This window comes from Myotis nattereri (genome assembly GCF_964212035.1).
Source record: "Myotis nattereri genome assembly, chromosome: 10".
NCBI classification, from domain to species: domain Eukaryota; kingdom Metazoa; phylum Chordata; class Mammalia; order Chiroptera; family Vespertilionidae; genus Myotis; species Myotis nattereri.
Window position 1 is genome coordinate 47320384 of NC_138085.1, and position 14642 is coordinate 47335025.

The 14642-nt window shown below is 40.6% G+C and overlaps 1 protein-coding gene across 3 annotated transcripts in view; it reads right to left on the reverse strand.

Moving 5' to 3' along the window:
• The window catches only part of UGP2 (UDP-glucose pyrophosphorylase 2), a 51999-nt gene that overhangs the window by 6642 nt on the left and 30715 nt on the right, over positions 1–14642 (reverse strand). For all 3 annotated transcript variants that reach the window (XM_081100588.1, XM_081100587.1, XM_081100589.1), the window contains 5 exons: positions 8000–8185; positions 6412–6545; positions 4613–4910; positions 3201–3398; positions 2413–2655 (listed from right to left, as the gene is read on the reverse strand). In XM_081100588.1, coding sequence (XP_080956714.1) covers positions 2413–2655; positions 3201–3398; positions 4613–4910; positions 6412–6545; positions 8000–8185 — 1059 coding nt within the window. The remainder of the gene's footprint in view (positions 1–2412; positions 2656–3200; positions 3399–4612; positions 4911–6411; positions 6546–7999; positions 8186–14642) is intronic.

A 14642-nucleotide genomic window follows, 5' to 3' on the forward strand; every position in this document is an offset into this window, starting at 1 on the left:
CAGGTGTCAGCCTTATGGGAATTCCTTTGTAGTTAAGTTTTCTTTTCTCTTACTGCCTTTAAGATTCTTTGTCTTTAATTTTTGGCATTTTAATTATGATGTGTCTGGGCATGGGTCTGTTTGGGTACTTCTTGTTTGGGGTTCTCTGTGCCTCCTGAACTTGTGTGACTTTTTCCTTTACCAGGTTAGGGAAGTTTTCTACCATTATTTCTTCAAACACCATCTCTGTTGCTTTCTCCCTTTCTGGTACACCTACTATTCTAATATTGTTACGTTTCACATTGTCCCACAGCTCTCTTAAGCGGGCCTCCTGTTTTTTAATTGTTTTTTCTTTTCTTTTTGGTTCTCTAATTGATTGTTTTCAATATTTTCAACTGTCTTCTAATTCACTGATTTGATCCTCAGCTTCCCGTAATGTGTTGTGTATTCCTTCTAATGTGTTCTTTGTGTTATGTCATTCTTTATCTCAGACTGTTCTTTTTTCATAGTTACTATATCTTTTTTCATATTGTTGAGCATTTTTAACATCATTACTTTGAACTCTGTTTCATATAACTTTATCTCTGCTTCATTTATCTCTTCTTCTGGAGAATTCACTAGTTCTTTCATTTGAGGGTTGTTTGTTTCCTCATTTTGGTTGTCTGTTTGGGTTTGTGACTATGTATTAAGTAGATCCTCTACACCTCTAATGTAGGACAGTGTTAAAGGCTGTTTCTAATTGGATTAAGCAAAGACTCAAAGACTCCAGAGACTGCCTCTGTCTATACACCAGCGGTTCTCAACCTGTGGGTCGTGACCCCTTTGGGGGTCGAATGACCCTTTCACAGGGCTCACCTAAGACCATCAGAAAACACATATATAATTACATATTGTTTTTGTGATTAATCACTATGCTATAATTATATTCAATTTGTAACAATGAGATTGGGGGTCACCACAACATGAGGAACTGTATCAAAGGGTCGCGGCGTTAGGAAGGTTGAGAACCACTGTTTTAATCTCTTAAGTGGCCTCAGAGCTAGGTGTTTTCCAATAGGGTGTGTCAACTGTCTTCCCCCCAGGCAAGGCAGCTGTCTATGTGGGAAAGATGTCCTCTGCTGTGTGAGGGAATAACTCAACCAGGAAACTTGGGGTGTCTGTCTTCTGAGCTCTAACCCCCCAGTCCCCAGTCGTGGGTTCTGCTCTTACAGCTCTAGTCCACTTCACCCTCCCTCTGCCAGAGCACAAGGTAGGTGGCTCCACAGGGAATTTTTGTGCATTGGCCCTTTAAGAGAGTGCCCGAATTTTCAGCTGCCTCTCCCTGGCAGACAGCACCCCACTGCTTTTCAAAGCTAGATGTTATGTGGGTACCCTCCTCAGTTTAGTGCTCTCTGCAGGGGAGCCCAGCTTCGGAATTAGAACCCTGAGTTCTCGGTGGCACCCCGCCCCCTCCCACAGCTGAGATCTCTCTCCTGGACTTCAGTTGCTATCTGTGGGTGCCTGGCCAGCCCTTTTGCACCTCCACCCCTCCTACCAGTCCAGCCGTGGGCAAACTACAGCCCGCGGGCCAGATCCGGCCAGTTTGAAATGAATAAAACTAAAAAAAAAAAAAAAGACCGTACCCTTTTATGTAATGATGTTTACTTTGACTTTATATTAGTTCACACAAACACTCCATCCATGCTTTTGTTCCGGCCCTCCGGTCCAGTTTAAGAACCCATTGTGGCCCTCGAGTCAAAAAGTTTGCCCACCCCTGTACTAGTCTCTATGTGGTCTCCACCTTCAGTCCTTGGGTATCAGGGTTCTCTCCTGTGAATTTCCCTTGATTACTCAGGAAGCCTTTCCATATTTCAGTTGTAATTCCAGCTTGTTCCTGGGAGCATGTCCATGTAGCATTCTCCTACTCTGCTACACTATGCCTTTTTAACAAATGCCTTAGGTGATTGTGATGGAAGTAGTCTCAGGAACAATGCACATCATCTCAGCAAGTGGTTGCTGTTCCCATGGTCCTCAGTGCTGGGTATGGGCCTGTGACTGGCACTCTGAAATGTTTGCTAAACAGCTGCACCATCAACATGCCTGGAGACTCCCCGGCCTTGAGCCAGCTCCACGGCTACAAGCCCCTTTTATTTATTTACCATTAAATACCTAGGACCTTGAGCACTGCCCAGTACATGCAAGGGCTGTATTTGTTAAGCCAGAAGTAACATTCTCCTCCTGATAAAAGCAGTAATAGTCTTAGAAGAGACACAAAATGTTCAAAAATTTAAACATTCTTTTCTCCTCTACAGAAATCAAGTTCAAAAGTGAGTTATAGCTCTAAGGTCGGTTCCCTTTAAATGGCACAAAAGATGTAGAAATATGATAGGTCAGCAGCAGAGACTGTGATTAGATTCCAATTCACATGTATATCTTATCTTTATAATTACGTACCTTTGTAAAAGAACTGCCGAGTTTAACCAAGGGCACTGTAGGAAATTCCCGCTTTTCACTCATTGTCAAAGATCCTGCATTAAGGCTATAGAGGTTTGACATCACAAGCAAGAGATCCGATGTGGTTTTCACAGGTAGAAAACGGCTTCTAGGAACATTGATACCTAGAGAGTTCTCAAAACTTTTAATGGCAGCCCCTACTGCAGTTTCTAATTGAATGACATTCAGGCCTCCATCCAAAGTCTGTAAGAAAGGGAGCGGGAAGGGAGAGAAACACATGTTTTAACAACTTAGTTCCATGTTAGTTAATATTTGGGGAACCGTTTCAGAGATCGATCGATTGAAGGAAACAGATTTTTGAGAAGTGATATTTATCAAGCACCTACCATAAGTCAGGTACTTAAACATATGTGATCTCTTCTCAGCATCATAGATCTATTCAGTAATATTTCCATTTTATGATAAAGAACTGAAGGTTTAGAAAAGTTATGCAAGGTGCCTGTGGCCAAAAGGCCAGTAAGTATCGGTGCCATAAGAAAGCTGAGGCAGGCCCTCTGCTTTTGGACCCCGTGTTCTTGCCACCACCAGAGCCCAGGGACAAGTAAGGGCACCACGGCTCAGCACACTGAAGAGCTGGGTGCAGACTCTGGAAGACGGCCAGGACCTGGAGAGACTGGCTAGGCAAAGAGGAGTTACCACTGCACTGGACAGGCCAGAGGGTGTGTGTGTGTGGGTCTGTGTGTAGCCTAAAGTGATCTCAGGAACCAGTGAGCTGGCACTTGACTTACCTTTGGATTAACAATGATTTCCATGTCAATAGCATTCTTCTCCTGCAGTCTTTTAACTGCTGCAAGAGAGATCCAGAGGTTGTTTGTGTTAAATATTTTGAATTTTGATACAGACTTGAACTCATCAACATGTGCTTTTGGCACTTGAGCGATTTCCACCAGTCTCAATTTGCCTTCATACTGAGTGAGTGTCCCACCCTAGAAAAGGCAGAGAAGTGTGAGTGAGTGCCCCACATCCCTCCCAACTACATCCATACCACACTGTTTATAGCCTATGAATGTTATAGAAAAGATACTGATAATAAAATCCCCCACAAATAAAAAGCATTGGCAGTGATTCTATCTGTGATACAAAGCAATATACTTATGAAAACAGAACCAAAGAAAATAATGTAGGCTGCCTGTCATTTTATACAGTATATCCGCCCTCTTGTCCGTGATAAAGACCCTGGGAGTACAGCACATCAGAGTTCTCCTCACTTTCTGAAGGCTGGCTACAGGAACAGCATTCCTCTTATTCCCAAATCACCATCTATCACCAAATAACCAGTCCTACCACAACCCTGCTCTGACTGGCTCTAGGATAAAGGGAGAATAGGGAAGACAGGCACAAGTCGATGAGAAGTGACCCCCTGCTTGGCCTCAGCCTAGAGATGTTTTTACAGTCACGGGGCCACAGCAGTGTGGGGAGAGGGGAGTATTCACTCATGTGGGATGGATATTTATAAGAGGCACAGAACCCAGCCCAGGGACTGACCATTTTAGTATTCACACACTGTCCACTTTTTTTACTCGCTGTGGGGTAATTACTAAAACCTTGTATACCATTTCATCAAAGGCCAAGTGTCATCACCACTAAACATGAAAAGTTTAAAAAATCAAAATTTTAAATGGTGCTGGAAGGAGACTTGACTTGGGGTGGTGAACACACAGTACAATATATAGATGATGTATTATAGAATTGTACACCTCAAACCTATGTAATTTTATTAACCAATGTCACCCCAATAAATTCAAAAATTTAAAAATTTTTAAAAATAAAACTTAAAGACATGTAATCATCAAACTAGAAAAATATCAAAGGTTTGAATAAATCTACTGAAAGTGCTTTCACAAGTTTCAGATTTGTTACAAATATATGTGGAAATGTTTTTAGTTAAAATTGTCCATATAGATTATTCCCCCCAAAAGATGATTTTAATAGTATTAAATCTGGATTGATATACACAGTGTTATGTCCATCAGAACTTAGGGTGCTCTACAGAACACTATTTCATTCTCTTACAGTGATATCAAGTGGGTAAATGTGTTCTGCTTCACATAGAGACTTTCCAATAAAGAAAAAAGTTTGAACTACATAACCTATGAAATGTGAAGATGTGAGTCCCCAAAATGCTTCCTCTCAATATTACCTTTACATCTGCACGAGTTTTATTTGTGACTTCCATGACAAATTCACAAGGTTTTCCATTGGGTGGGTTCATTAGATGATTAAGAATATAAAGATCCACTGTGGCACCCAGATTATCTATGTTAGACACAAAAATATACTCTTTGCCTTCTCCAATGAAGATATCGAGCAAACCAGAGTTGTAGAAACTGGCGTAAATATCACCATGACCTGGCGGGTACCAAGCTTCTGTATTTTCCCCTGAGTACGATACATCCTTTGCTACAGGCAGTAAAGATTCTTTATTAATCCTAGGGTACCTTAAAAAACAAAAGTTCTTTTTCAATATCAACTCTGTGGAGCATTCCAGACATTCAAGAGAAACAGTGCATTTAAATTAAACTTCCCTCGTTTTCAGACTATCATTAGTAATTTAATCAGATGTGAATCCATTTAAGAAAATCTCATTATCTGTTGTCCAAAAATCAGTTTCCTTGATAGTAATATTTGCTGCAAAACAAAACATTTTCCATGGTCATACAGATGGAAGGGCAACTCATATTTTTAAGATATTGATATGTTTTATGACTCTCCAAGAGGGGAGATACATTAAGTTTTCTCAAACTTATTTGGTCATGGGATTGTTCTTTTCCCTGAAAACCTATTTGGGAAGAGCTGTCCATTCTTACAAACAGATATATTCAGAGGTGGTAGTCTTTCTTTCACAGAAAATCAATAGCAGGTTAGTGCTCAGGGAAGTCTACTCCCTACTCCTAGTGAGAACGCGTGTAGGGGCTGGCCCTGAAACAGACTAAAAACCAACGGGACTATGGAGACAGAACACCTCTGCTCTTTCTGAGTCCCTGGGAAAATAGATTTAAAAAACACCAGAAAAGTAAAGGTACAGAGAATATACCTTCGTACAAATTCATAGACCCATGTCTGTCCTTACTTGGAAGCCACTGTTGCCTGGGCTTTATCACAATTCATCTGAATTCCTTTTTCACTTACTCTCCTTTCCCCAAAGTAGGTGAATTTCTCTAGAATTTATTAAATTTCCCCCAAGCCTGTATTAGGATGTTAAAGAAATTCCTTCCCATAGGAAAGAAGTTATCGATATTGTAGAATATAGAAAAATGCTCACTGCCCCACCTGGAGCACGATGCGCCCCCAGAAAACAGAGACCTAAGCTACCCCAAGTGCTCTGGGCACAAGCAGGATTTCAAGCAGATTGTCTTTTTGGAACTGGAAGTTGCAGACCCGCACAGTGATTGTAGCGATATCACAAACGGTCAGCCTCTAAGGCAGTGGTTCTCATCCTTGACTGCACATTAGAATCACCTGGGAATCTTTTTAAAATCCTGATTTCTGGGCCTCATCCTCTGGAAATTCTGTTTCTTTGTTCTAATGTTGTGGCCCCACCCCATAACAAAGAAACAGAATTTCCGGAGCATGGGGCCCAGAAATCAGGATTTTAAAAAGATTCCCAGGTGATTCTAATGTGCAGTCAAGGTTGAGAACCACTGCTCTAAGGCAGGGTCCTCAAACTGCGGCCCGCCGGGTGTTTTTGCCACCGCTGCCTGTCCTGCTTAGCAGCCGACTTGTCCCGGGCCCGCAGTGTGCATGTGTGGAATGTCTGAGGGACAGGGAACTGGCCCCCTGTTTAAAAAGTTTGAGGACCTCTGCGAGTCTAAGGCATCCATCACTTGCAAACATTAGTCTTTGGCAAATGTACATCTTGAGCTGCTCTGTTTAAACAAGACAAAGAGGTCCTTTTCCAGAAGTAACACCCCCCAGAGTTAATTTTTTTACTCCTTGTACCTGCTTTGATTAAAAGTGTAGATTTTCACACGACAGTGACTGTACTTCTGTAGTATTTTTTTTGTATCTTCATCTGTGTTAAAAGAGTTCATTAGAACAAGAGGAACATCTGTATTGTAGGTTTTATTCAAATGCTAGGGAGGAAAATGACAATCAGATTATCCAGACTTTTCTTTTGCATAAAGGTATAAAATTAATCTTATTAATCACAAAACGTACAAAACATCGTAGCCGAGTATATTATTTTGAAAAAAATAACTTCTTAGTATAAGCCATTTTGATAAGCAATTCACCATTACTTGCTCATTCAATTGCAACTCTTTGAGACAAACTATTGTCTACATTTTGCAGATGTGGCAGGTCAGCAGTAGAGCAGGGACACCTTCCTCCCCACCACAGTCTGACTTGAGCTGTGTGCCCAGCCAGAGGGCCCTATGACCTCAGCAAATACTGACTAAGCATTTAGTGTGTGTCCAGAGCACTGTGGGGATGAAAGTACAAATGGTACAAAGACATGGCTCCCTGTTCTCAGGATTATGTCAGGAGTTGTGAATCATACCCCAACTGAAATCTTTTCAATCTCTGGAAAGAGCTAAGAGGCAACACAGAGTGGAAAGATAACAAGGTCTTAGAATTCAGACTGTCCATTCTGTACCTACTAACTAGCTGGGGAACCCTGGGCAAGTAAATCAACTTCTTTGTGCCTTGGTTTCATCTATAAAATGGGGATGAGGACAGTACTTATCTTACAGAGTTGTTGAGAGGAACAAATGAGTCAATTCATGTAAAGAGCTCAGAATAATACTTGGTGTACAGTACATGCTGGATAAATGTTAGCCACTGCTACTGCTAGTATTACTGTGGTTGCCAGCACTATATTAGAAAATAGGGATATGCCGAAACCGGTTTGGCTCGGTGGATGGAGCATCGGCCTGCGGACTGAAGGGTCCCAGGTTCGATTCCGGTCAAGGGCATGTACCTGGGTTGCGGGCACATCCCCAGTGGGAGATGTGCAGGAGGCAGCTGATCGATGTTTCTCATCGATGTTTCTAACTCTCTATCTCTCTCCCTTCCTCTCTGTAAAAAATCAATAAAATATATTTAAAAAGAAAATAGGGATAATGAGATGAAAAAAGGCCATTGCCCCTAAATAGCTTATGGTCTGTGATTAATGACTTTATAGTAAGAGAGAAACCAAGAATAGTTCTTAGCCCATGGCATCTAACCAATATGTGAAATTCTCCCAAGCCTCCCCAAAGGGGGTTAATAAAGCTCTATCATCCCAGCTGTGATGAAGGCTGCTACTAGAAAGGGGGGAGGGAGAAGGGGACATCAAAGGGAATCCAAATAGTAGATCCAGAGATTTCAGCAATCACAAATGCTATTTAAAGATCAAAAGTTTTTACATCACCCTAGGGATGTGCCCTAAGGAACACCAAACCTTTTTATATACGAAAATAGAGACTAAAGATAGCAAGCTCCCTGACGAGCTCAAATCCACATCTGTTATTTTATAAAGTAATGCTCATAATACTTAAGAACTAAAAACAATTTTAGTGGCTTGTGAGAAAGGCCAAATGTTACTCACTTCAATTTGCTGAACCGTCAGATCCAAAAAGGTATTCTCATTCCTCACACCAATCAGACTTTTCGGACCTTTGCAGCCCATGCTGGTTCCCAAACCGCCATTGAGTTTTACCACCACCAGCTTGTTCAGCACAGAAGACACATTATCAGGTAAGCCCCTGGCCTTTATCTTTTCATAGGGTTGAATCTAAAATTAAAAAAAACAAAATTACAGAAGTAATTCCTTCAGCTTTCTGAAAGGTTAAACCAGGGGTGGGCAAACTTTTTGACTTGAGGGCCACAATGGGTTCTTAAACTGGACCGGAGGGCCGGAACAAAAGCATGGATGGAGTGTTTGTGTGAACTAATATAAATTCAAAGTAAACATCATTACATAAAAGGGTACCGTCTTTTTTTTCTTTTAGTTTTATTCATTTCAAAAGGGCCGGATCCGGCCCGCGGGCTGTAGTTTGCCCACAGCTGGGTTAAACCAAACCAATCCCAGGGTTATTTCCAGGCTTCCTGCAAGAGTTTTGCTTTCTTGCCCTGGCTTATTTGGCTCAGTGGATGGAGCGTCGGCCTGCGGGCCGAAGGGTCCCGGGTTCAATTCTGGTCAAGGGCACATGGCCTGGGTTGTGGGCTTAATCCCCAATAGGGGGTGTGCAATGATTCTCTCTTATCATTGATGTTTCTCTCTCTCTCTCCCTCTTCCTTCCTCTCTGAAATCAATAAAAATACGATTTAAAAAAAAAAAAGAGTTTTGCTTTCTTTGTGGAAAGTTTCAGCTGTATTTCCCATACAGGCCCTTCTGATTCAAAAGCAAGTACTGGCAACATCCCTGGCACACAGAAGTAGTTCAGTGGTTCATTTACAACGGAGTACCAGAAGGGGGAAAATTACAGTCCACAAATATTTGGCTGGCTGGTGAGAACATGCAGTCCTCTCAGACTACCTTCAGAAACTCAGAATTCCCAATCTGCATCAACATAACAAATGGGAGACACAAAACTCATCAAGCCTATAAATATTTCTGGCATACAACAGATCTACTTCAATTCCAGAGAAGTTTATATATGATCACACATTGTTCCTTCTTCCAAAGGAGACAAAAACCAAAACCAAAATATTCCTTGCCATTCTCCTCCATTCAGTCCTAAGTTTGTCCTTCAGCAGATCAATGGATAAAACAAAATGTGATATATACATAAAATGGAATATTATTCAGCATTAAAAAGGAAGAAAATTCTGGCACATGGACAAACCTTATTAAGTGAAATAAGTGGTCATAAAAAGACAAATGCTTGTACAACTCTATTTATATGAGGCACCTATAGTCAGATTCATATAGACAGAAAGTAGAAGGGTGATTACCAAGGATTGCCAGTAGGGAGAAATGGGAAGTTTTTGTTTAACGGGTACAGAGTTTTAATTTTGCAAGATCAAAGAGTTCTAGAGATTGGTTGTGCAACAATGTGAATCTATTTCACACTTGCTTAAGAATGTATGCTGCCGAAACCGGTTTGGCTCAGTGGATAGAGCGTCGGCCTGTGGACTGAAGGGTCCCGGGTTCGATTCCGGTCAAGGGCATGTACCTGGGTTGCGGGCACATCCCCAGTAGGAGATGTGCAGGAGGCAGCTGGTCGATGTTTCTCTCTCATCGATGTTTCTAACTCTTTATCCCTCTACCTTCCTCTCTGTAAAAAAAATCAATAAAGAAAAAAAAATATTTAAAAAAAAAAAAAGAATGTATGCTTAAGAAACTTTAAAGGTGATTTTAAAAAGATTGTTCCTATACATAAAGATTAGAAAATAAAATTGATTAAAAATATGTCTTTTATAATACCATCAAAAATAGCAAATAGCAAATACTTAGGAATACATCTAACAAAAGATATGCAAGCGTTCTATATGGAACACCATAAAACATTTTGAGAAAACTTAAAAGACAAAATCAGATGTATTTATCATGTTTATAAATTAGAAGACTTACCAATATAAAGATGTCAGTTTTCCTCAAACTGATCAATGCAATTCGAATCAGAATCTCAAGAATTTCTTTGTGTGAAAACTGACAAGCCAATTTAAAGTGTGTATGATTATGCAAAGGGCCAGGAATAGTCAACATACTCTCAAAGTTGGGAGAACCAGATTTACAACATTCTTTTTTTAAAATTATAAATATACTTAGCATAAAAGTTGCCATCTTAACCATTTTAAGTATATAGTTCAATAGTATTAAGTATGTTCACATTATTGTGCAATGTCCAGAACTCTTTTTTTCATCTAGCAAAATTGGAACGATATTCATTTAGAAATAAGGCACATTCCCTCCCTCCTCCACCCATCTCCTGGCAATCACACTTGTACTTTCTCCCTCTGTGAGTTTGACTACTCTACATACCTCATACAAGTGGAATCACACAGCATTTGTCTTTTTGTGACTTACTTATTTCACTTAGCCTAATGTCCTCAAGATTCATTTTGCATTCTTTTTTTTTAAGTGGCTTATATATTTAAGGATGTCCCCAAATAATAGCAGTTTTTTCCAGAAGAAGGTCCATGTTTAATAACATTTACTTGTGTGTATAAAGGACTAGTATGAAGGCCTGGAATACAGATATAGGTTGACATTCTATGGCAAATTGAGCCTTAAAAAACTCTTTTATTCCATTTGCAGATATTAAATAGAATATAAGTTCTGAAGTCTTAGCTTAGTAATCAGAAAACCAATTCCCTTTATTTGAATTTAATAAACATAACACACCCTTAATTTACATTAAAAGAATTAAAAGATTAAAAGGGTTAAAAAAATACTACAAACATAAACACAGTTCTAGAAGTATAAATCTAAGAAAATGCTGCTCTTCAGGTACATGTGGAAACAATGCAGAATGGCAGGGTTTGGTTTCAGACACTGTTCAACGCCTGGGTTCTGGGTTTACTAGTTTCTATGAGGGATGGGCAACTTGTTACTTCAAGATGAAAACTTTACAAAAATGTAAACAATGTAAAAAGAGATTTCTTCATAATTAAGTATGTAGTCAAAAGATCAACAGAATGGCACTTTTTTCACTATTACTCTCTAGGCATAATGCTATCCAACAGAACTTTCTACAATTATGGAAACATCTTGTAATTTGTGGTGGCCACCTGTGGCTATTGAGCACTTAAAATGTAGCTACTGGAACGAAAGTTTTAAATTTATTTAAAATTACTGTAAATCAACATGTAGCTAGTGGCATCTGTGGTTCTAAATGGTTAACTAAAAAGAAAATGTATCAGAATTATGTTTCAATTTATTTTAAAATATTTTAAAATTTTATTTATTGATTTTTGAGAGAGAGAGAGAGAGAGAGAGAGAGAGAGAGAGAGAAAGAGAAATCAATTTGTTGTTCCACTTATTTATTCATTCATTGATTGCTTCTTGTATGTGCCCTGACCTGGGATGAAACCCACAACCTTGGCACATTGGGTTGATACGCCAACCATACCTGGCCAGGGCTTGTTTCCGTTCATTTTAATAAAACTCTGCCAGAACGTTTTTTGGTCAATATAATCTTTTTCACTTTAATAACACTAATATCCCATCACAAAACAGTCAACCAAACATATAAAAAGATGAGCATTTCTGATTCTTCCTTATTCTCATGAGTCAACATTCCAATTATACAACAGTGCATAGTAGTGCATCCTATCCTATATAATAAAAGACTAATATGCAAATCGACCGAACAGCAGAATGACTGGTCACTATGACGCGCACTGACCACCAGGGGGCAGACACTCAACACAGGAGCTGCCCCCTGGTGGTCAGTGCGCTCCCACAGGGGAAGTGCAGCTCAGCCAGAAGCCAGGCTCACGACTGGTGAGCCCAGCAGCAGTGGCAGGAGCCTCTCCCACCTCCAAGGCAGCGCTAAGGAGCAGCAAGCTGGGACTGCGAGAGCCCTGGACTGCGAGAGGGATGTCTGACTGCTGGCTTAGGGGGGATTGGGCCTAAGCTGGCAGGCAGACATCCCCCAAGGGTCCCAGACTGCAAGAGGGTGCAGGCTGAGCTGAGAGACACCCCCCCCCCCCCGCCCCCAGTGCACGAATCTCATTCACTGGGCCTCTAGTTGTAATATAATGTATAGTTTTTATTAAGGATGCACCGATGGTTAACTTCAGTCTCAGAATTTCACCAAATAATCTGTATTCAGCTTTAGCCTAAGCCTCAGGAAGACCAAATGCCAACTCCTACACTTAAACACCATTTCTAAGGAGAGAACTATGGAGGGAAAGGGAGTAAGAGTCACAAGGTGTATGGTAACAAGGCACAATGAGGGAAGAGATGTCCAGACTGGCAGGTTAGTGTTGCTGTTAGAAGCCTTCACTGGAGGTCTTTCACATGTTTGGGGACTTATTAACACACACACACACACCCCACACAAAGAAAGGCACCTAGTTTGCTTACAGCAAGCCAGGACACTTTTTGTCTAAAGTTTATTATGGATTAAATTTAGTGGTAAGCACAACTTTCTATCACATAAATTACCCTATATGCCAACAGAAGTTCTTTCTGTTCGTCATGCTGTTCACATCCTCACCAGGAGCCTCACAAAGCAATCCCTCAGACCTCACTTTAGTTCCATAAGCCACGGGTATCTGTGTTAGAAAGCTGCTTGGCAACAGCTGAGGTTAACACTAGACACACCTAGTGACAGAGACATTTTTTGACCTGCTCTTCACTTTCGCCTTCGTGGCTCCCTAAGGAGAATGACAAAGACATCTATTCAGACAAAGATGGATGGTGTTTGGAGACAACAGGGAGTACCATGCACGGCCTGATATGTGCTCAATGCTACTCTGAATCCGTTAGTGAATTACTAGTTCGATCTTTGTGTTTCAATCCTAATCACTCTATTTCTCTTTCTTCCAGACATGAATAGAATTCAGTGTTCAGAGAGTTCTAGTACAACTAAATATACAGTAGGGCACCTTTTATAGGTGAGGTGGGGAGACCCCATGAGGCTCCCTGCAAAATGTGCAAGGCTAGGCCACTCTTTATTCTCTTCTCACTGGGATAAAAGAATTGGTCAAATACCCAACTTCCTCTGGGGAGTGAACAAAAGTAAGTAGTTGGCAACCTATTTAAGAACAAAATTTAAACAACGTTCTGCCCTCTAGGACGTCAACCAAGTTTTTCTGCAGAAGCTGATTTTTTAAAAGCTCTTTTAAGAACTGTCTGCCATGATCTGTTTCTTGCCAAGTCTGTTCACAACTTAGTTTCCAGTTAGAAGAAAAGCTGAATTCATCACATAGTCATGGACACACTGTTCCCATTAGCAATAGTATAACCCAGTTCTTGGTAGCATATTTGTGCTATTCCTGGAGATGATGCCAAACAGCCCAAAAAGCTAACAGTACCTGCCCTGTTACAATTCACAAGGGTACGTTTATTGCAATCTGAAAGGTTGTGTGTGGTTTTTTTCAACAAAAATGCTTGCTGGAAAAAAATGATCTGTGTAAACAGAAAAACAGATTTAGAATGACACTCCATATGTACAGGAAGTGTCCCAAGAACATGGGCTTATTCACTCAACCCTTTCTGCAGTATCTTGAGTGCCAATTTCTGTGCTAGGCATATTGTTTCATTTCACATTCCTAAAGGTAACAACCACAATCTGGTTTGTTTGAAAGCTTCAGAGATTAATTTAATGACAGTAAAGTCATATCTAGACTAGGGATCTTTTTTTCCTCATTAAGGGAAAGCTGACAAATCATGTACATTGTCACATGGTCCACCAACAAGTTCATCAACATCCTTTCAACCACTAAGCTGAGCTAAACTAGAATTTCACAAAGCAAATAAAAACCATCATATACATAGGTCCTCAAGACCTTCCTGCATCTCCATATTTGCTTCTTCCCATCCTCTGGTTACAAGAAGAGCTGTCTCCCACCCCCGGGCAATCTCTCCACCAGTGCCCACCTCAAGAACCTCATTTCTTCAATCATCCAGTCTCATCTTCAGTCTTTCCCTCTCCATTCCTTTCCATCTGCATGAACATATTCAAATATTTGCCACAGGAAAATCAAGGAAAACAGCGACATATACTCACTCATTCCTTCCAACACCCACATCCTTTTTTTCCTCCATATTAGAGGCAAACCTTCTTGACAGAAATTACTACATTCACCTCTACTTCTTCACCTCCCTTTTACACTCCATTCACTCAGTACAATCTAATTTTTTCCATCATTCAATAAATTGCTCTTAACAAGGTTGTCAACATCCTTGGAACTGCTAAATCCTATCCATACATTAATATTTCTCTTACTTGCACTCTCAGCTGCATTTAACATAACTGAATACTCCCTAAATTTTAAAATGCTCTTTCCCCTTGACTTGTGAAACACCACACTCTATTTTCCTCCTCTTCTGCCTGATCCTTTTCAAGCCCATCCTAAGTAGACTTCCTTGTTCCTGGCAATCTGCTCCAATCCCATAGCTCCAATCACTCCTGTCTCATGGGCACCAAGACACACTCAGCTGCTAAGCCAGGAGCCTACTCACACCTGATCAGTGATCAAGTCCTGCCAGTCTTGCCATCAGCACCCTGTTTAGCTCTTACCTGTGTTAATGCAGCAGTCTCTTTATCCTCTACCTTGCAGGTGGGCAATCTTTT